The sequence below is a fragment of the Siniperca chuatsi genome, linkage group LG7 (genome assembly GCF_020085105.1).
Source record: "Siniperca chuatsi isolate FFG_IHB_CAS linkage group LG7, ASM2008510v1, whole genome shotgun sequence".
In the NCBI taxonomy this organism is placed as follows: Eukaryota; Metazoa; Chordata; class Actinopteri; order Centrarchiformes; family Sinipercidae; genus Siniperca; species Siniperca chuatsi.
Window position 1 is genome coordinate 8,836,741 of NC_058048.1, and position 22,821 is coordinate 8,859,561.

Here is a 22,821-nt window from a genome sequence, read left to right on the forward strand (position 1 = left end):
TACACTATAAATTACAGCCTCAAAACTGACCATCCAGTTAAAATCAACACCTGTGACTGTCTCAGAAAAAACCAAGCATTATGAGTTCACCAAATTGGTATTTACTGCAGGTCAATTGTATCTTATTGTGAGGTGTTATTTTGTGCTTTTACTGTAGCTCCTTCGTGGAAATGCATCAGAAATAATTTAAACTTAAAAATCCCTTCCCGGTGCATAAAAATACTCTGCTTGGAATAATAGTTTGTGTCTGATTTGTTTTTCCACAAAAAAAGTTCACTTACCTAGTTTAAAATTTTGTAAAATTATATCTACTCCTTCTCCCTCAGAGAAAAATCCAGAATTTATAAATATGCAGGGGGGGGGGGGTGTTTGTTCAAAAGTTTATCTGCTGAAAACAAGACATCCCTAATTTACTAAAAGATAAATTCTCTGTATATGTGCACAGGAGGTTTCAAGTGTCCACATTACACTTGTCTAAGTTGCACATTGGACCACAATTGGCTTCCCAACTAGTTGTGATGTCACAAAATTGTATTCATTCATGTGTGGTAACAGTAAGCAAAACATGTTTTGAGTGGAGGGGGAAAAATACAGTAAATACCAATGCATAGTGGTGTTTTTGAAACTCTTTCAGGAAGCCTGAAACATTATTTAAAATGTCTTGCTGTGACTAATTTTCTGTACTGATTAGGACAGTTATTAAGCAGCCTATGTCAAACTTGTTTTATGAAGCATACTTCAATACATAAGAGTATATTAATGTGATGGAGGTAAGAAGAAAGAGGCCAGCTGTATTGGTTTTGTAATGATCAATCTTCTAAGCAGGGGCTAAATCCTGGATTGAAAAATCTTACGATTTACAGAGGAAAGAGAGAGTGAGATGACAGAGAGAGCACAGAAGAGTGAGAATGACAGAGAAAAGGAAGAGAGTGAAATTATCCGTGGCCTATGACTGTGGTTCTAATCCATACTTTACAATATTGTCACCTAGAGCTAGAAGAGCATAAATCTGCCGTATGACACAGTCTATAGGAACACTTAGCAGACAAATGAACAGGAGGGAACAGAGGATATTACACTGTGGACCATGGTAATCTGTCTCTCTCTAGATAGATAAGTACTGAGTCCATGGGCATTAAGTGTAACAAATATGCATGAGCACACACCACTTTTCTATCATCGGGGAAATGTGACTGTTCTTCAATTGTTTGTCAAAATGTGACATCCTCCAAGCTAAAAATAATGCTAATTCATGAATGTTTTCACTGGCTGAGCTAATAAGATCATGTCATATTTTTAAATTGAAGACAAAGAACTGGGGTTTACCACTGCAACAACAATCCCCTCCCACTGAAGGCCATCTGCGAATCAATGTGAATCTGTGAATGTGTTCGCCCTCCTGCTATCATGTCCTCACCGTGAGGCTCGGTACCATTTACGAAAACAAGCGGCTCGAGCTATTGAATTTAGAAAGCGCTGTGATGAGGGAGAGGGTCTATTTGCATCACCAGTCACAAACCAAAAGGTGTATCCAATGTCTTGGGGGCATGGGGAGAAGATGAATAAGGGAAGCGGCATAAGACTGGCTCTATATATAGCAGGTAATCTGTCATCTCATTTTTGTCATCTCCCTTCCCCTCGTTTTTGCTTTGAGGAATGATGTTGATGTTCAGAAGATCAGAGGAAGTAAGGAGGGAATCTTGGAGGCTTGGAGAGAGGAGAATAAGGAGGGAGAGAGAGGGTGTGTGTGTGTGTGTGTGTGTGTGTGTGTGTGTGTGTGTGTGTGTGTGTGTGTGTGTAGGTGTGTGTGTTGGGAGGACGAAAGAGGGAGCCTGTGCTGAGCGAGTGATGACTGCTGTTTTTAGAGACCCAGTTGCAGCTGGCTGAAGTCCAAGCCGAATACTTCAACTGTCACAGCTACAAGAAAAAAAAGTAAAACGGAAAGCTATGCATCTAACACTTTAGTTTCAAAAGATTTCCGCTGAATCCCATCCTACACTGCAAAAATTTCATTTCCTCTCAACCTGCAACACCACTGTTGCCTGGAGTCAGATATTTCTGAAGTGGATATTGTTTGAACGTCCTGGCAGCTTTGACAGGTTGAATTCACTGTCAGAGAAATCAGTTAGAGACAAATATGCCTTGTTCACAAGCGCACACACACACACACACACACACACACACACACACGCACACACAAGAAAACACTCTTGGGAAAATGCTGAAGGGCCTTATGAAGCTCCGTTTGATAAGGTTTGCCTTGTGGTCACTTCAAAGCAGAGATGAAGGAGTGGATAAAGAAGGAGCAAAGAGATGGAGGGAGAAAAGAGAGAAGGGGAGGAAGGAGTGAGCAGTGAGAAATGGGGCAGGATAAAAAAGATGGGAGCAAACGGTGGTAGAATGAAACATGGGGAAAGCATGGGTTAGATAAAAGAAACACAGGGAGGGTTTATGCTGCAAAAAGAAAAGACAAAAGAGGGAGACAGGCACTAATATTTATGGGAGAAAGGGGGATCATTAGAATAACGGTAGACAGTTAGCTCCATCTAAATACACTTTCCCTGAATAATTCACAGAGTTGTAAATAAAATATATCCAGTGGCCTTTCACCTAAAAAAAATTAGAAACAAGATAGCTGCCATGGTGAGTAATGAGATCTTCTCTAGCAGATGAGTTCAGATATGACACGCAAGCGGATGTGTAACACAAAAAAGACCATACCTCAAAATTCAGTTATTCACATTGATATTCAAGGAGGCAGCTATGTTGCATGATTTAAAACTGAATATTTCATCTATATATCTGCCTTTGATAATGACACTAAAACATGCCATCTCTCCAAAACTGCAAGAAAATCATAACAGCAGTGATTGCAATGATGTCCAAAACTGCTATTATCAAAAAAACAATAACTGGGAAACATTGTTATCCATCGGTGGGCGCTCGGCAGGCGCATTACTACCCTTTAATTTTCCCAGAATAACAGATGATAGCAGAACGTTTATTGCTTTTCTCCTGCAGCGAAGAGTGCAATATTTTCTGAATAATGCATGAGACAAGACCCAAATCATCCCCAAAACAAATAGCCTCATAATCAATGGGGCAACGAGCTGTGTGTGAGTGTTAGATATCAGTCCTCCTCACATGTATGACAGACTGCCACACAGGCAGATGGAAGGTGGCAAGTACAAGGAATCAAAGCAGTATCCAGTCAGGACAAGATGAATAGGCCACAGGCCTTTTCCACGTGTCCCATTGGTGCTACAGTGTTAACACCAGTGCAGCGATGTATTCGTCAACCTGTGTGCTAAAACTACAACACAGACTGAGCAGAAATCAATACGCGTTCCAGCCAATTCCTCATTGTTGCCCCCGTGATTACGACAATCACTCCAGGTGGTTGGAGTATGGATCATGTTGCTCTGCTGGTTCAAGGGCGCTGCTTCTGCCACACAAAAATCTTTTTATTTGCAAAAGGTCAGCCAATAAGAAAACTAGCTCATTTCCCCTGGTCACCCTTGTATTTCTGAAATTATGCAATAATAAGTTTTGAATGGGTCTCATCAACTACCTCAGCACGTACAGTAGCAGACCATGTAATTCTGCAATTCAAATTTAAAAAGCAAGGAGAACAAAGTTACATCTCTTTCAGAACTTTAGATTACAATTTGCCCATCTCGCTTATGAAACCTCTGATCCAAAAACAACTCTTCATCCCTTTTATGGAATATAAATCCGCTATTCAATGTATTAAAAGTGGTTCCTGAGTAAGAGTATTTTTTTGTCAGAATGAGACAGATGTCAAGACATTATTCACCATCCCACTGTCCGTACTGTCTTATTTCAGGACACTGTTTTCATATCTTTGCACTCCTCTTGGTGTCCAAATGCCAAGGTTGAGAAACTTAAAAGATGTCTCCTGGTTGAGCCCTCAGAGACAGACATCTAAGGACAGCTGCTCCCCACCCCCCACCCCTTTCACTCCCTGCCTTCCTCTCCCTGTCAACCACAGACAAACTTTTAACTCCCCTCTTCAAGCCCCACCTCTCCAAGCTCACCATGTTTCCTCCCAATCTGTTGTTTGTCCTTATAAAGCACTCTTACTCTCCTCTCATTCCACCTATTGTGTGTGTGTGTGTGTGTGTGTGTGTGTGTGTGCACGCGCGTGCATGTGTGTGTGCGTGTGTAATATGTATCAGGACTTTCCTCTCAGCTCCTATTACTCTGACACAACACTTTCTAAATTAGCTGCATGACACTAACCACTGCCTGACCTCACACTTACCCACAATGTCTCCCTCACTTCACCCACACTTCAGGTTGGAATAAATACCTCGACGTGAAAATGGAACACCCTAAAAAGCATCCTCATCAGACCAAAATGATCCGAATATCATTATAACGACTTTTTGTGTTGAAAATGTACTGCTGATAGCTTTTATACTGCGCAGAAGACCTGTGTAAGCGTGACTGTAGCTTACACAAAAATATGTAAGCACAAGTGGAACAATATGGGCTAACAGATTTTAGGTTTCAACAGACCATAAGATAGCACCACAGTCACGGACTTTGTTAAAAAACAAACACATGGCTGTTGTCACTTTCTCATGGCCTATATAATGGCACGTCCATACCAAATTTCCACTACCCTTTGAACCCAACTCACAGTTTATATCCTGCAGGTCTCAGATACTTGAAAGTGTGATGATTAATGATAGTGTTGTTGACAGTAATGAGCAGTGGGGCATTAGTTGTGCTCTTTTTCTTCCGTTCCTGTGGCTGGCATCTGCACACCTTACACATGTAGAGAGAAAGTAGTCCTATCCCTGGCTGGAGGGCAGAGCAGAGAGATAACATATATTATATTCTTGGCACATCATGAGAGAATAGACTAGGATAGAATATATTACAAAAATATAAAATGGAACATTTCCAATTGTGTCATACCCAAATTGAGATCCAATTTCCTAAACTTAGTGTTAGATTCTGTCATATGTTTAAAGAGGTAATTCGACATTTTGGGAAATACATTTATTTGCTTACTTTGTTAACAAATGACATATTTCCCAAAATGTCTAAGTATTCTTTTAACTTCACTTCCTGTGGTTATATTCAGATTATTGCATAGATTCTTTTTCCTGTACATAGAAAAAATATTGTATCACATTTCAGAATATAAAAGACAGATTAAGATATCTCGTACACTAAGTGTGTGTAAATAATGTCATTAGGAGTTTCTGTGTAGTGCCAACTATGAGGACATTCAGTGGAAGGACAGGTTAATTTAAATTGGACATCTGATCACACTAAGGCACACACTGTTATTTCCAAGTGGTGTTGGTTTCAACTTTAATAGGATTAGGATTTTATAAAAAACATTCTACATATTTGCCAAATGAACTTTACAATGAGGTAAGAAGAGTGAGGGTTCTTTGTGTACTCTAAGGTTAGATTTCATGTCATACTGTGGTAGTCCTCTTTTTGTACAGTAGTGAGCTTCTTGGAAAGGTGCTAGTGTGTCGTGTCTCATGCCAGTCATACTGCACAGCCCTGACCTCTGTCTGTCTCATAAACAGAGGCTTTAGAAACCTTGTGTGTGTATGTGTGCATGTGGAAAGATGAGGTTGGAGGGTCAGAAAGAGTATGTGAGGGAGTGTAAGTGAGAGAGAGATGATTGACAGACAGCCCGCAGAGAGTCGTCCTGTGGCATTTTATCCTTCCACTGAAGCCATCAGTGCACGTTGATGCACCGTGATGTTAACTGTACTCACTGCAGCATGATTTCCCAAGATACATCATGTCAGAAACAAGGTGCATTATTCTACTCCACAAAGCCGCCTATCTGAGGTGTTTACTGCTAGAAACAAAGTAGTCAGCATTTAGAAACTAGTTAGTTACTTTTACAGGAGCTTGAACTTCTTTATCCTATCAATAGGTGGGGCAAAATGGGAAGATATATATATCATATATATCATATATGTCATAATATATATGTCATAATAACCACAAAAAATACCTTCCTCCAAAACCAGTATACAGTACATTTGTAATTTTATTTATCCAGGTATGGAAAGCCAACAGTTACATTACAGGGTTTTTTCGGGGTTTTTTTACAATCGCTAAGTCACAGTTGTCTATACGAGTTAATTTTTTCAAAACTCTTCACACACTTCTCTTTACCAACATGCAGCTCAGCACAACAGTTCATCTCCCATCCAAAATGCACTAATGCAACCTAACCACTTCATACACATCTCAGGATGTGCCAATATCAACACTTTGTCATTCATTATATACTGACCAGAAAAATCACTAACAACAGGTAGAATTGAGCATCAAGGCTGAAAACACGAGTTTAGACAAATGTGTCTCAACTGTCCAGGCAGCCCATCAGTTAGACCTGACAAATGTATGAATGTGACCCAAATGATCAGATCCCAATTTGGAATCTGTCATCACCCCCCTGTAAGTAAAGCTGTCAACTTGTGATCAGCTAAATTGCATTTGTGACTATTGTCTTTGTAAAAGTATATTTTATTTGTTTATGTAGCATAAAGTTTCCATTACAACAAAAATAAAGTCACTTCTTTGTGCATTGACTGTGCTACCTTACTGTAAATTTTGCAGAAATGGCGGTAACTAGACATATAACTAATTAAATAACGCAAATACAACAACTGAAATTTAAATGGCTTGTTACTCGTTACTTTTGTCTTACCTGAAAATAGTGGACAGCTGCAGAGGACAGCAGACAAACGCAGCCTTTTCGGGTTTATGATCTAATGGTATCCGACCGCTTCATTAAGTGTGTGTGGGGGTGAGTCAGTGTTTATTTGTGCTTTAGAACATAACCACTGTGAAACAATCAGAAAACAATGTTTTATTTCTCTGATTCACCGGCTTTCTCACTCCTGTCGCTCCCTCTCCTCATTTAATCTATAGGTCGCTTGACCACCGCTGTTTCTGTCTCTCTCTCAAACAAATGAACACAAACCAAAAGAAGCTTCTTGGTATCACTTTTTTCAGTATAGACTGTAAGCCAGACACAGAAGTCGAAGCTGGGTACATTACAGTTTTTTTTACAATCACTAGGACACATTTCTCAATACTTAGGTCACTTTTTCAAAACTCTTCACACAGTTTTCCTAACTAACTTTCAGCTCGGCACAGCAGTTAACTTCACCTTCAAAATGCACTAAAACTACCAAAACACTTCATTCATGTCTCAGATCAACTCTTTCTTCCATAACACTAGTAAAGGTTGTCAGACTCATAAAACAATGACATAAAAAACACTAACAGGTAGCATTATACAATGCTTTTTCCTGTAAAACACGGACACCTCTCTACTGTTTAGTATTCACTGCAATATACTGGAATACTGGAATGAATCAGACATAATTCAGTATGCTTCAGTATATTTTATGTCTCTCTTTTTTTTTGGCACTGAGTAATTCCAAAATGCAATAACTTGGTATACACACCAACCACCGATACATATACAGATAGAATAGGAATGCTAATCTACTTGGTTTTCTGTATTTGGACACAGATTCTCATCCACATCACATCTTATGTCATCTAGGGCAATACACCTAGGAAAGAATCTTCTGGCATTCCTGATCCATCCCTGGCAATCTTCTGCTGATACGTCCAGGCATCCAGCATTCATCGCATCCAGGAGGGACATTTGATCATGTGGATGGTGGTCATAAATCTCCATGAGGAAAAGAATTCCTCCATGGGGTTGAGGAATGGAGAGTAAGGTGGGAGGAAAAGTGACACCATCCTGGGACGGGCTGCAAACCACTCAGTGACTGCAAGGGAGTGGTGAAATGCCACATTGTCCCATACAATTATAAATGTCGGCTGATTTCTGCTCACTGCATCCCTTTCCTCACCTAGCACAACTCTTCCATAGAGGTCATGCAGGAACGAAAGGAGACGCTCAGCATTGTATGGCCCAATTAAAGGTTTGTGTAACAGCTGTCCATCTGTGGATATTGCTGCTCACATTGTGATATTGGCACCCCTCTGGCACAGGACATCCACCGTGGCTCTCTTCCCAATCACATTCCGTCCTTGTCGCCGTGTTTTGGCCAAGTTGAAACCAGCCTCATCCACAAAGATGAATATGTGGGGTGTTTGCCTGCCTTCAATCTCCATGACTCTCTAAAAAAAATCCACAAGGCAACATAAGATTTGGGCTATTAAAGTAGTATATATAATATACAGTACCTAAAAATGTGTCTTTGTGTGTGTTTGGTTTTGTTAAAAAACAGTTCTGTATTTTATAGTCACCTTACCTGGACATATTGGTTCCTGAGTTGCTTGACTTGTTCAGAGTTCCTCTCAAAAGGCAGAGTGTACAACTGTTTCATCCTGACCTGATGTTTTTTCAGGACTCTAGAAATAGTTGTTATGCTTACACTGTGAATATTTGCAAATGTAACGTTGTCTGCCAACACTGTGCCTTGAATCTCAGCGAGTTTTATGCCATTGTTTCTGATGACCATATCAATGATTTCCTGCACATCAGTGAACATCCTACCTCTCCCACCTGTGTGAGGTAACCGTTGGGTCCTAAGCAGAAATGCAAAAGCAATTCCACACAAGTGATTTCAGATGCCCTTGCAGACTACAACTAACTTGTTGGTTTGCCGGAAAACTCTAACAATAGATGCCACTGTTGAGCGTTCTCTCTCAGACCAGTCTCTCTCATTGACAGAACATGATTTATTACATGATCAATTCCAGTAGCTCTGATCTCATCTGAGACTACAGCTCTTGATCTTCCTCTTGTTCTTCTTCCACCACGCATATGTATTCCTCTCCATCTCCCAGCCACTTCTTCCTTTTTCAGCCACTTCTCTATCTCTGGCTGGGTCCATATTTACATCACAATACATAACTATTCCGAAGTTGTCTCCTTTTGTATAGATGGTAATGAAATTGAAAGACTGTGTAGGTGTTCAGCTGCAATGGGAATCAGCTGTGGTTGGTCAAATTGTTTTTATAGTATTTCATTTTTAATATATTTTTTTCTAAATATATTTTATTACAATATTACTGTAGAAATGTAGCAAATTGTGGTCTTTTTCAGTTTTGTATTAAGATATTGTTTTGAACTTAAGTTTAACAGTTTGAAAACTGTATGTAAGTATGTGCAAGTGTCAAAGTGAGAAAAGAATGAATGTAATTTGAAAGATGTCGTCACTGAATGCATTTTGTGCCAAAGCAATGAAAAAAGATCCACAGTTTAGCCCACATAGACTGTTCTATGTTGCGCTAACTGTGTGAAGAGTTTTGAAAAAGTGAACTCGTACAGAGAAATGTGATTTAGCAATTGTAAAATACTGTAATTTATGTTAGTCATATTGGACATGTACGTGGTCATGTGAGGTCAAACTGTGGCTGTCATCTTCTGCTGCATTCTGAAGCCTTTAAGAAATAATTCAGAGAGACATATTTTGCATATAATACACTATATTGAAAACATTTAGGAGTTAATCGTTAACTTAAATCTTAGCCTTATCTGTAAGTCCTGTTTTTGTCAACTTAAAATTGATTCAAAACTAAGAATTATTATTCTTCTCCAAATTGGAGAGTGTGAAGTTATTCATGCGTTTATCTTTTCTAAGATTGATTACTGCAGCTGTCTGTTTGCCTGGCTGAGAGGTCAGGCCTCTTCATCTCGGCAGCCAAACTCCTGAGCACAACACAGAAGAACCCATACCCCCCTTTCAGGTTGTCCTCACCAGAAAAGTAATGGTTGAATGCTGAAAATGACATGTGTTTACGTTTCCCCAGCAATAGACCTCTTCTAGTGCGAATGACTGTCCTCTCTTACATAGCCCCAAAGTAGTGGGACATTGTTATCTTGATTCAAAACCTTTTATGGAGGACATGTACGCCAGAGACCACGGTTCAAGTTCGATCTCTTACAGTGGTTTCTTTTACCATACATGCAGTCTTCCTTTGACTTCACCATGACCAAGTATGTATAGTTGCCTAAACTCAACTATACTTTAACCATAGAGCTGGTAGATCAGAAAACATTCATATGGGTAGTTTTGATAACGTCATTTTGGAAGGCACTGATGAACAGCCTATTTTATCTGGTATAATGACTTGTTGCTCCACTTTTAGTACAGTATATTTGCACTGAATTCCAGTAGATTTTACAATTAATTTTAACGATTTACTTGACTTACTTCCATGATTTGGCTCCAGCCATACTATGCATTTGTGAATATTTATACTCATATACCCACACTGTCTTGTGTCCTGCATCAGTACACCTTGTCACCTTAGTCACATCCTTTATATCTCATCTTAAAATCTCAGCTTAAAACTAATTTTTACAAACTTGCATTTTTTGCAGTTGTTCAGTCCCTTTGATGTGATTTTTCTCTTTTTTAACACTCTTTCTGAACAATTGCAGCCATCTCTTTAACCTCCCACAACTCTTTACTCCTCCATGCCTGCCACCCTCTCCCTCCTAACTTCCCTATCCCTCCATTGTCCTCAGATCATATTATGTGAACTCTCATTACATGGGTGGTAATAGACTCTTCGGCACTAAGATCCTCTTTATTATCTGTCAACTGTGGGCTACATCTCTAAGCTGATTAGCCAGAGCTGTCTTTTCAGCATTTCAATTAGGAACGTTTTGAATAGTCAAGCAGATTGCATGCCTTATATTCATTACTGACATTGTTAGAGCGCTACGCAATGTTCAAATACAGTAATCCAAGAAACACATTGCAGCAGTGAGGATGAAAGAGCTATAAAAGAATGACATCATGGCAGATTTTAATATTGTACTCCCAGGGAAATGGCAAAAGTAGTTATTAATAGTAATCCAAAGCAATCTACAGCTACAGAGAGGCATGCAGTTTTAGAATGAATGGCCCAGCTGGCAATCATACTACTGTCATACACACACACACACACATACACACACACACACACACAGTTTATGGTGTTCTTTACTACACAAGACAAATAAAATATTTCAAGGAGCATCATCATTACCATTAAATTAAACCAAAAACATTTGTTTAGAGGACATCTGGCCTTAAGCCTCAAGGTGCAGACATTTTAATACCAGATGATATCTGTATTAGCTTTAGCTGTGGTTTAAGTTATCTTTATGTGCTTTTATATAACTGTCTGCTCTCAGAGGACTGTAAAATTGTAAGAACTAATTTTGTCATTCTGAGTGGCATAAAGAAAGGCTGACCTGTTAGGTGCCACTTAAAAAGCTGCACCAGAAGTGCCCACGGGGCTGTGGGCACCTACATGCTTAACTTCACTGTCTCTGTTCATGTAATGTCAGACAAGCTCACAGAGGAAATGTCTCACATAGGGGACCTGATGAAAGAATGAGAGAGGAGGAAGTGGAAAAGGAAGAAATTGAGGGAGAGGAGCGGATGGATGAGGTTGTGACTCCTAGTGCTAATGGATTTGGGTCATATGACGAGGATCTGATCTGCTCAGTTCTGTGAGTGTAGCTGTGTGTGTGTGTGTGTGTGTGTGTGTGTGTGTGTGTGTGTGTGTGTGTGTGTGTGAGCTTGCATGTACATGTGGAGTGCATGGTTTTGTGATGTCATTAGCAGTCAACCCAAAATATGATGATCTCGGGGCATTATCTGTATCTGTTTAAGGTATCCGGCTTTATTAAATACCCACTTGACACAGGAGTCACCACTGTGTTTTATCATTCTGTCTCTGTTTGACTCTCTCGCTTTCACACACACTCACTCACTAATCCATTCAGTCATTGTTAATCCAGCTGTGTGCTGGTACAGAGATGTGCTGTACATGGCTGACAACCATGCCACTGAGGTGTTGATGTCATACCTGTCTGTATTTTGGTTGCTAATGTTGTCATTGCCGTTGTTGCGAGCCCCTCAAGGACACACACAGTACATCAGAACATATCAAGGCAAATAAACCTTGTACTCCTTGTACTGCCTTTCACATTATAGCGCACTAAGTTTCTCTCTCTGTAGATCAACAATGTCATAAATGCATGTGTCTTCGTCTTGTTGTCATGTTCTCAGTCGTATTAATTTGACAAAGGGCTCAGCCTCACTTAGAACATCAGTCTGAGAGAGGAGGGCGCAGGAAAGAAGGGATACAGTCGTACACACTTGAGGATTTCTGCAGTAGTCATGTACCATTTGCCAGAGAACAACTGCAGCGGAGCAACTGAGAGTCAAGGGCCTTTTCCCTGGGTACCTTAGTGGTACTTTCAGAGGAAGATGAGAGCCTTCCATATTTTCCATATTTCAAATAAGATTTTCCAAGCAGAGATTTTTTTTTTTACAGTTGTGATTTCAGTCACAAGCCCCTTTGTCTAACCTCTAAACTGCTGCTGTTCTTTCAAGCTTGTATATTTTTTAATGTGTATTTTGAAACCAATCCTGAGGAGTAGCTTTGCTGGAATAATGCACAGATAAAATGTAGCTCCATACATTCCTAATAGAGCGGATTTTTAGGACTTTCAAATTGGAAACCAGAGGGTATAGTCTGTGTTCATGAAGCCCAGATTAGGATTTGACAGCCTGTGGAGATGGTGTGGGCGTGTATATGTGTGGACAGAGAGAGGGATAAAGAGAGAAAAACTGAGGAGAAGAGTGTGTAGAGACATCCAGAGATTTAAAACAAGACAGGCAAAAAGCAAATATTAAAAGGAAGCACAAGGAGGTCAGGAGGAAGAGATCATGGAAAAGTGGAGAGGAAGAAAATTAAGACCCATGAGAAAGAAGGAGCAGTCAGATTGGGATTGAGTGGAGGAAGAAGATGGAAGGATGGAGATTGAGAGCCTGAATGGTAGAGGAAGAGATGCATCCCATTAAAAAAAAATGCAGCTGGGAGGGATCACAGTAAAATATAGAGAAAACAAGAAGAGGAAATGTAATAGGAAATAAACTAGAGTGACAGCTAGAGGGAGAGATACTGAGCACTAAAACGTAGTAGAGGAGACAGCAGATGGTGGGGATTATTCTGGACTAAAATACTCTGGGATCTACAGAGGGAAGGCCGCAGACATAAACCATTACAGACTCTATCTGCCAGAAATAGACCAAAAAGAGCTGTGGGTCCACAATCGGCATAATGATCAAATACTGCCTGGATTGCAAAACCCAAAACGCCTATAACTGTCATCCTAAACAACACACTAAAAAAAAACAACACATCAAATCTCAGGATAGATAAAATGCTCATGTTCTATTATTCAAAAACTCAGTAAGTAAATCAGCTGGGAGAGACTTCCTGTCAAGTCATTAGCTGAACATACAGTACATGCAGAGCTACACACACAGCATGGGACCTTTTAAGACGTTTACCGTATATCAACAAAAAATGTAGCTAAACAAGCATTATCGTCTCTCAGATGGCATTCGCGTTGAGGCATAATATGGGACATGAACACACACAAGTTGCATTCTCTTTTTGCAGCTGGTGCATGTGTGCTGGCATATTTCAGTATGTGTTTGTGTGTGATTATGACTGATACCATAGACCCCCCCAATCCACATTTTATGTTCACTATGACTAGGATAACAGGCTGCACTAAATATCTGTGTACATGTGTGAGTGTGCAGTGAAAACAGCGACAAACTGGTACGCAAATCTCCCCAATAATGCCTCTATATCCATCCAAACACAACCTGAACATACATCACTGCAGATACAGTCTAATGGCTGCTAATACCCCTGTCTCCCTCTGCATGCAGAGAAAAAGAGAGTAGAGAAAGAACAAAGAGAAGTAAGTTGGAGACTTTTTTACCTTTCCCTGTGTGTAGATCAAACCTTGAACCTGCAAAAGAAAAGAAGAAAACATAATTACTGTTGTGCTCTGAGTGAACATAAGCGAGGCTGAGCAGATCATAGTGCGCTGCCACACCGATGAAGCAATTTAAACAAAAATCAACAACATTAGCTTCTCTCTTTAGGCAGACAGAACCCACACCATGCTCAGGTCTTGTGTGCAGCTTTTCTCAATACTCCTCTGTAATTGCCTATTGAGCCGTGTCAATCAAGACTTGTACTTTATGTTCCTGCAACAGCAAATAATTGTTAGTACATTCTTGTCTCAGCATTAGTGTAGGATGGCGAACATATTGACGTTTTCTATGTGTATAAAAGAGACAGAGAGAGAGAGAGAGAGAGTGTGTGTGTGTGTGTGTGTGTGTGTGCATGTGTGTGTGCATGTTATTGACTAATTATCTACCCTGACAGGGGACAGTTAATTAAATCCTTCTCTGGCACTGAGCATAAAGTAATTACTGTGCATGGCTGCATATCCACCAAAAAAGTCAACATCCACATGTGCTAAATACAAGTCACGTGTGCACACACATACTGTATGCACTTCTGTAACGGAGACAGACACACAAAAAGCATTTGTCTTACATGCCTGCACACACACTCAGATACACCAGTACTCTGATTGCAAACCGGCACCAAATTTTTACACCATCACCTTGCCTTGTGAGCATTTGTACAAAAAGATCGGACATCTTTCCTTCACTATCAGCTGCCCCCAATAGCATGTGCACTCAAACTAACTTCATTTTCTCTCCCTGCCAGACTAAATAACATCAGATGGCAGCTGGATGTGCCTCCATTGACTTGCATCTGACAGACGGCCAATACCATCTTTACTGCTGTCGTCATTACAATTGGCAGCAGTCAACCTATTTGACTTCTGCTCGTAGCTGAATGCACCAGCGTGGTAGCAGCATACAATGCTTCTTACATTTCACTAGGACAGTATTAAAGTATATTACAGAGGTTACTGCGAGGGCGCATTAGATACATTGTTACGCTGCAAAATATGATTTATTGTTTCGGCTCTGTGCTAAGAGGCCTGGTAATGCTCACGGGCCACAGAGGACATAACAGAAAATACTTTGTAGATATGTTTGCATCATCATTTTGATACATAATAAATAATGGATTCACTGGGAATTTGAATTAATGTTTAATACGCCTCCCACTGCCAAACTGTGCCCACCAACGCTGCCAGTAGTAAATTCTCCAAAACAACATTTTCTCCCCAATTCCCTAAACCACTCTGCCCTCAATTACTGGTTTCCAGTCTGAAGCTGATGCACTCGAACAAACCAGCTCATGTCTGCGGGATGACAGACCTGTTGTCTAGTTGGTTTGTACATGTGCTAACAGACGCCCGCTACATCTGCTGTCTGATAACAGGATCTGCTCAGTGTGATGGTCTAGCGCTGGCTGTGGATTGATCAGTGACATTTTGCGTTTGGCATTCGAGCTACAGTGAGTGTTTGAGATTCTTTATCTTCAATGAAGCGCTTTGAATGCTATAATAAAGCTTTTTGCACGGATGGAACCACTTGACATGGCTTCTACTGGAAAAAAACGTACTTTTAGCTGTGTATTTCTATCTCTTTACTTTCCTAAATAACAGTCCTTTCTCCAGACTTTAGTCAGATCTGCTGATTTTTAAGACCAGTACATAAACTACTTTTTAACACACTTTTCATTGTCAAACAATCAGTCTCTTTTCTTTTCATGCAAAACACTGCTTCATTGTCGTGCACTGTAGTTCCATTCACAGAATTGTGAAAAGAGGACACACTGGCACTGTCCTCTGCTGAAAACCTTTGATTCTCTCAGGCTGAACAGAGACTGATCACCCAGGCTACAGGAGCCCTGGAAACAACAGGAGCTGCTGTGGCATACAAATAAGCTTTACAGTCTGCTACTGACACACACACACACACACACACTTACATGCCTATGTTGTTCATGTTCAAGTTCATGTCTGGGTTTTCATCCAAAAAATGTATACAAAATATATTCAGTCACAGGATCAAATCTCATTTAGCCCTACCATAAACACCTTGTGTATTTGTCCTTATGGTACCTATTTGACACAAGTAATGCCTCAGTATTGCTGTTTCGTGTTACCAGTGCAAATAACATTTTGCAGAAAGATCACTTATAATCTTGGAAACATATAGTAGCACTTGCTCAGTGGAGAATCCTATTACACCCCCTTCATGGGTGACAAGATCAAATTTAACAGTAGCAGGCCAAACTCACTATAAAAATGCCTTGTGCTTGTAAAGGTAAACCACGTTTAGAAATTAGATTCCAAGTCAGCTAAAGTTTCTCAGTGATGCACATAGTAATAATCATTTCTGCATGAGCTGGCGGATGCGGGCAGACATGTGAGGCTGACGCTTCGCCTGGCTGATCCTTTTCAGCTGCTGACGTTCAGAGGTCCATCAGCAGCAGGCCTTCACACTACCTGCCACACACGGCTGAAGTGTTCTGCACTTGGAGACGGAGAGGAGCAATCATTTCATCAGTTGTGAAGCAGTGGTGCCTGACCACTTTCATTCAGACATGTCTACCATCTGGAACAAGGGCTCATGGAAAAAAGGGAGTGGGTGCAGAAACAGAAAAATATGTGCTGCACATGCTGTTATTTTAGCAGTTAATATATCTCCCATAAAGAAAATGTCCCTGCCTCTGAATAGAAATGACTCAGATGTATAACAGCCTGGATGAAACAGCAGTGCAGGAGTGAATCAAAGTAAGCACTGTAATGATGGTTGGATACGCAGCTCCTACCAGGAATATAAAAGCGATAAGTGACTATATACTTTACATATTTAATTAATTAAAAATTATATTTTATAGAGTGACTGGCAGCCAAGAACAAAAGAGCTAAAATAAACATTCAACATGTGAGCTGGCTATGTTTTTCCCTGTCTGAATGCCATCAAGTTCTTTCTTTCCTTCTTTCTAAAACGGTGTGATTAGTCACTGCGTGAGTCTACCCCAAGCAGGTTGAATTTAATCTCAACCTCTGAGGCACTTTACGGAGAATTTCAAACCATTACCCCAGCTCAACAATTGGCACCTTCAAGGGAATGTCAGTTTCCATGGAGACGAAGCCACCCCGGCTGTTGCCCCCCACCCCCCGCCCCCCACCAGTGTAAACCCATTGATGGGCACATATCACAAACCTGCCTTGAATTCTCTCTCCCGTGCACTGTCTTGGCCTTTCTCTCTCCATCAGACATCACTGTTTGTGTTAATCTATGTGTCTTTGTTCTCGGTTCAAACATCTGCCTCTGTGTATACCCATGTTAGTAATTGCTCATGTGTCATGTGTATTACTGTAATCAATATCTATATTTTAACAATGAATTAAATGATTATGTGTATGTGAAAGGGGTCACTTGTAGTGACGAACCCAGCCCCCTCAGTTCTACAGAGAGTTTTAGCTTCTTTCACCTCATTCTTTCTGTTTGTTGTCCCGCAACTTTACTGGTTTGATTCGCTCTCACCGCTCTCATCAGCGCAGCCGGCCATTGTTTTCAGCGAAAAAGCTCTATAAACCCACTGTACAATAACTGTCCAGCACCAAACAGCAGACAGACACAGTTAGAAACTAACTGGTGAACATAATGAAGCTTTTGGCTGCTAAAAGACTGATATTTTTCTTCATTCATACATTCGCCAGGTGGCCAGAAACACGACTCCAAATGAATGCTAATGTCACTGCATGTCTACCGCTCCATGTGTAAATAAGCAACTGCTTGCTAATATGTTCACCACATATAAACCTAAATGGTGATAATAATGCACACATATTCCAAGTTTATACAGTGAAATCATTGGGAACAAAGCAGCCGTGCTCAGGATGAGTCCAGTATCATCAAAGCTGTCGCTACATTTTTATATTCAGCAAAAGTCCAAATATCATTTCCTCTGTCAAGTGGATTATTTCAGTTTTTCTGCTTAAATGCAATCATATTTGCAGTAGTGGCATTACTGCAAGCATGGGACTTATCTTATCCCTTGAGTAAATAAAAATAAAACAACAGATAGTAGGCCCAATACTGAAAACACAATTTATTGTACTAAGCCTAAAAATTATTGCAGATTCTGTAGTTGCCTGAGTGCAAAGATATGTCTATTATTACACATGGAAAGGAATTTCAGCATTTCGTCAACCATAAATTCAACACAAAATAAAAATAAATTGTCTGCCACTAGAAGTGTATTTGGATACGGGCCTATATATTTCAGGTGTTGTATTATTGTCTTCCACAACCACAAAGTCTACCGTTTTCATTGGAACTACGTTCTGAAGAAATAGTCCCTATGAAAAATGTTGACAGTGTGATCTGTGGAACCCACCCCACCCATACCCAACCCCCCAACCTCACTGAACAGGTGCTCCCCGTCTGCATAAATCCCAATTTAACTCCTGCTGCTGCACCCGAGTGGCCAAAAAATCATTTAAGACAGGTTTAAATGAGGATGACAGTCACAAATGCTCCCATCTAAACAAATCACTCCTGGAATCCAGGAACCTACTGCTGCAAGAATGCCCATTGTCCATGTTCAATAAACATCAGAAAAAATAAAAAAGAATAAAATAACCACATGGTCTTCTCACATGCTTAAATAGAAGCAGTCATGCTTGGACACACACTGACGCAACAACAAAAGGGATAACATTTAGGTTAGTTTCTGACATTTGATTTATATATACACAAAGGTCTTCTATGTTGTGCCTGATATTATTATTATATCAAATCATTGTCCTTAAAACATATTCTAGTGCTAATTTTCCTCCTTATTTTTTTAGTTACCTCCAAGCTTTGCACTTACTCTCCCTCTGTAGCATACTGATGTGGATTCACCCAGCTCTTTATTCTTCTTCTAAGAGCACACTGATGCCAACAAAACAAATCACTCTGGGCCTTTAGTTCTGCCTGCATTCCTGAGGACACTATTTGAGTGAAAACAAGAGTTTGAAGATTGTATTGCTAAATATATAAGTGCTGTATGAAATATCTTTACATTGTCATGCCCTGCATTGGTGTAAAGGTAATGATTTGCTCTTGGTAACCTAAAGCATTGTATCCAATTATTATTAAAATTACATATACAGTCAAAAATGTCTCTTTTGTTTTTCTGGTCTGCCTTACTCACAGCTTGCCTTCTACCTTAGAGAAGAGAACAAGTAAAGAAAGAGAACTGCTCAGTGGACACAGAAGAAATGCAGCTTCAAGGAAAACAAAAATTGTCTCCCAGAGGCGAACCTACGCTCAGCTCTCCTGCTAGTATGTTCAGCCAGAAGATGATCACCAGGTAGTGAGCAGCAATGTTGGAGAAAACATGCCCAAACAAACTCCCTCAGGAAGTGGAACATCCCTTAAAATCTTAAAAACACATCCTTGGCATACGTTCACACATGATTTCATGACCCACAGTGTTCACACCTGATTCTCTCCCCTCCTGAGTCTTAATCAAGTTGTTTGTTTAAGAAAGGCTTCATTAGTTTGTTTATTTGATTGTGTAGGTGTGAATGCCTCTGAGTGAGTGTGTGTGCCAGCTCATGTGGACGTGTATTTGGCATCAAAAAAACACACACTGTCCTTGAGAGTGCTGCAAACAAATTTAAACACGAGTTACAAAAACCCCTCATGACTTCATCACATTGATCATTTTTCATCATCAGCACTCTTTGTTATTGGGAATACAGGTCATTACAATGCAGGCTGCAGTGAAGAGGGTGTTAAAAGATGTTTTCCTTTATGGAGAATGATTTGTTTGTTTTACGTTCTAGCTTGCTACCCTCCTGGGCCCTAACCTACATTACAGCACAAAGACTATTAATCATTGATGATCAGACCTTTTTAATATTGCTCATATAACATTTATCTGCATGTGAGTAAAACAAATGAAGAGTTCTGTTTGTTCTAAAACACTGGATATCAATTTTTTGGGGGGGATGTGGGGAGATTATTACCTGAAGATTATTGAGTATGTGGCCTGTCCAAGCCTATTTTTGTCAACTAAATTTATTTGAATGTGTCACTGGTGGTAGGAAAATAATTCTTTAAATACCCAATACCCATCTTAAAATGATGAAAAATTAAAAAAGTAAACCATCCACACTGCAAAATCTAGTAATATATCTAGTAATATTATGGCAATACTTCTGACACAGGCATCAAAGAAACGCTTAAAATATTAGAGATGGTGCATTTAAATGTGTAATTTAAAAAATAATAAGCCACCTCAGAACTAAAAGCGCCTTACTAATCTCATATCTAAGGCAAATATTCATATTGTGTAGACATTCATTATCACTGAGGAGAGAAACGTCTCCAGAGGTCAATTAACCCGGTGTGTGAACTGAGAGCTCTTGGTGCAGACATCTAATAAGCCAAGATAATAAAGACACATGCACACACTCACACACATGTATATACAAACGCACAGTTGAGCAAAGATAACGCACACATGCTCAGCAACAGGCCAAGATAATAAAGACATGACACAGAAACACACATTGTCTGTTTCTCTCTTTCTCTATTAAACACACATAAACTCACACATACTGTACATATTACCAAGCAGACTGCTGTCCTTTAATCACAAGTTGTGTTCTAATTGGAAAAAGTGTGAAAGAAATAAGAGCAGTTAAGAGTGGCTCAGTCTGGCACAGACACATTAGAGCATGAGACTGCTGGAGCCAACTTAGTGGATTCACATATGCTTTTATCATAAGGTCATTTTACAGTCAATCTGTAAGTAGAGATAGCCAAACGTTTTATATTCTCTCTCAATCAGGCCTCCATCACATGTCAGAAACTAAAACTGTTGTGCTTGTTGTGTGTCATACATGATTCAGTGTGTCCCATTTCAAAGTGGGTGTTCCTTAATTTGACTCACGGACTGAAATAAATCAAGTAAAATTTACAGGACAGAAAACACTTGCGCGCACTGCGAAATTGACCGCTGAATTCCTCTTTTAGAAATCACCCTCACATTGGTCTGTAAATGTTTTTCTGCTGCTGTGTTTATGAGGTTATAGACAAGGCTGACCCAGTCCTTAAATTAAAGCAATAGTTTAACAACGCTCATCTGCTTACTTGCAGAGAGTTACATGAGAAGATTGATACCACTCTAATGTCTGTACAATACATTTGCTTAGCTTAGCATTAAGACTGAAAGCAGGGGGATATAGCTAGCCTGGCTTTGTACAAAGGTAACACAATCCGCCTACTAGCACCTCTAAAGCTCACTAATTAACACAAATGCCAAGCAATCCCCATTTGGTGAGATTTATGCTTTATCAGAAGTGTTTTCAAACAGTATTTTTCAGTTTTACAAGAGAAAAGACTTCAAGGATGGACTAACTGGTTGGTTTAGCCACTTGCCTAAGCTTTTGTATGGGAACCATCTGGTTCTCAGCAAGAAAGCCAATTAGTGTATTTCCCAAAAATGAAACAATTCCTATAAGATAAAATGACTTGTTTAGGAAGCAGTGAGATTATCTATTATTCATTTTGAAATGTGTTTACTATTGTTCTTGTTTGCTTCTCCTATCTTGGCCTGGTCTCCCCTGTCAATAAGATTCTGGATCTCTATTGAGCTATCCTAGATTGGATAAAATAATGTTTCAAAAATGTGTCAAAACACCTGACTCTAAACCAAGTCTGTGTTTTATTTCTTATTATTTGTCCTAGCAGAGGGCTTTGGCCTTTAAAAACCCACTTCAGACACTCAGTGCACCTCCACCTGACTTCAGAGCACAGACTGGTGGTCTTCATAAGCCCATTAGCCCACAGTGTAGCCATTTTATGGGCATCTGTCTAGAATATGCTCATTCACACAGGCTTCATGGGTGTTCAGCTACCCATTTATACATAATAAGTGTGTGTGAGCTGCATGCAATCTCTCATAGATGCAAGTCAAAGCATCTCAATGTTGCTTGCATAAGCACTGTGGAGCACAGTACACATACTTTAACACACATGCATATAAGACCCTCCTCCCACACACACACACACACACATAGTACCTGCCCTAACACATACTGAAACCCTGCACATACAGCGTTACAACACCTTAGGTTTGCTTGAGCACAGGGAGGCGTGTTGTTAGGACCCTCGGCTATTCAGGCCTTTAAATTGGTCCCAGAGAGATGTGAGAGCTCAGAGCACAGGGCTGACCTCTAACTCTACGCCTGTATATCAAAGAATAAGTCTCTGTCAGCCGGATCAATCAGCAGCTAGAGACGCAGCTCCGATGTAGGGAGACTGTTGTAGAGTGTTAGTGGGCTGATGATGATAATGGCAAAGGCCACCTGCTTGCTGGTTCTCCTCAGAGCACAGGTTTGATTTTATGGAATGTTTTCCTCCAGTTGGTTGTTAAAATCATCATGGGATTTCATTAAGGAAAGTAGATTCAGGTCATCTGGTTTATTAATGAGTAGCATGGCCAACACTTGATACAAGATGGACTTCAAAAGTCAAGATTTCTGTTAAAGATATCTTTATTTACCCAAAATTTGAGATATCTAAGTTAAGATATCAATAGTCAAAATACACTTGCAGCTCAGAATTGAAGTTATGACTAGTCAAAACAGTGATGATATCTTGAATTTGAGTTATTACCGGTCATAATTCTTTTTTTGTTTACAAAGGAGTTATGTATGTTTACATTCTGATGCCAGTTTATTAGGTGCACCAAGTTAAAACTAAAGCAGTCTCATACAACAGTCCTGCAATAAATCCTACCTTCATGAGAAATAATATTCAGTTTTTGTTGAAACTGTTTTAGATAGGTGTTGATTCAACTGTATCATGTGTCATTTTGAAAGCTGCACTTTGTGGTGCTGTTGAACTGTATTTCATTACACTGAAAGGTGTTTCATATATTTACTCTACCATCATTTATGAACCCTGATGCTGAAAGGAGGGTCCTAAAGAGGCACCCAGTCCAAGGCCCCTC

The 22,821-nt window shown here is 39.9% G+C and overlaps 1 protein-coding gene across 2 annotated transcripts in view; it reads right to left on the reverse strand.

Annotated features, from left to right (window-relative positions):
* Window positions 1-22,821, reverse strand: part of igsf11 (immunoglobulin superfamily member 11) — a 98,526-nt gene that overhangs the window by 57,384 nt on the left and 18,321 nt on the right. For both annotated transcript variants that reach the window (XM_044201391.1, XM_044201392.1), the window contains exon 2: window positions 13,802-13,831. In XM_044201391.1, coding sequence (XP_044057326.1) covers window positions 13,802-13,831 — 30 coding nt within the window. The remainder of the gene's footprint in view (window positions 1-13,801; window positions 13,832-22,821) is intronic.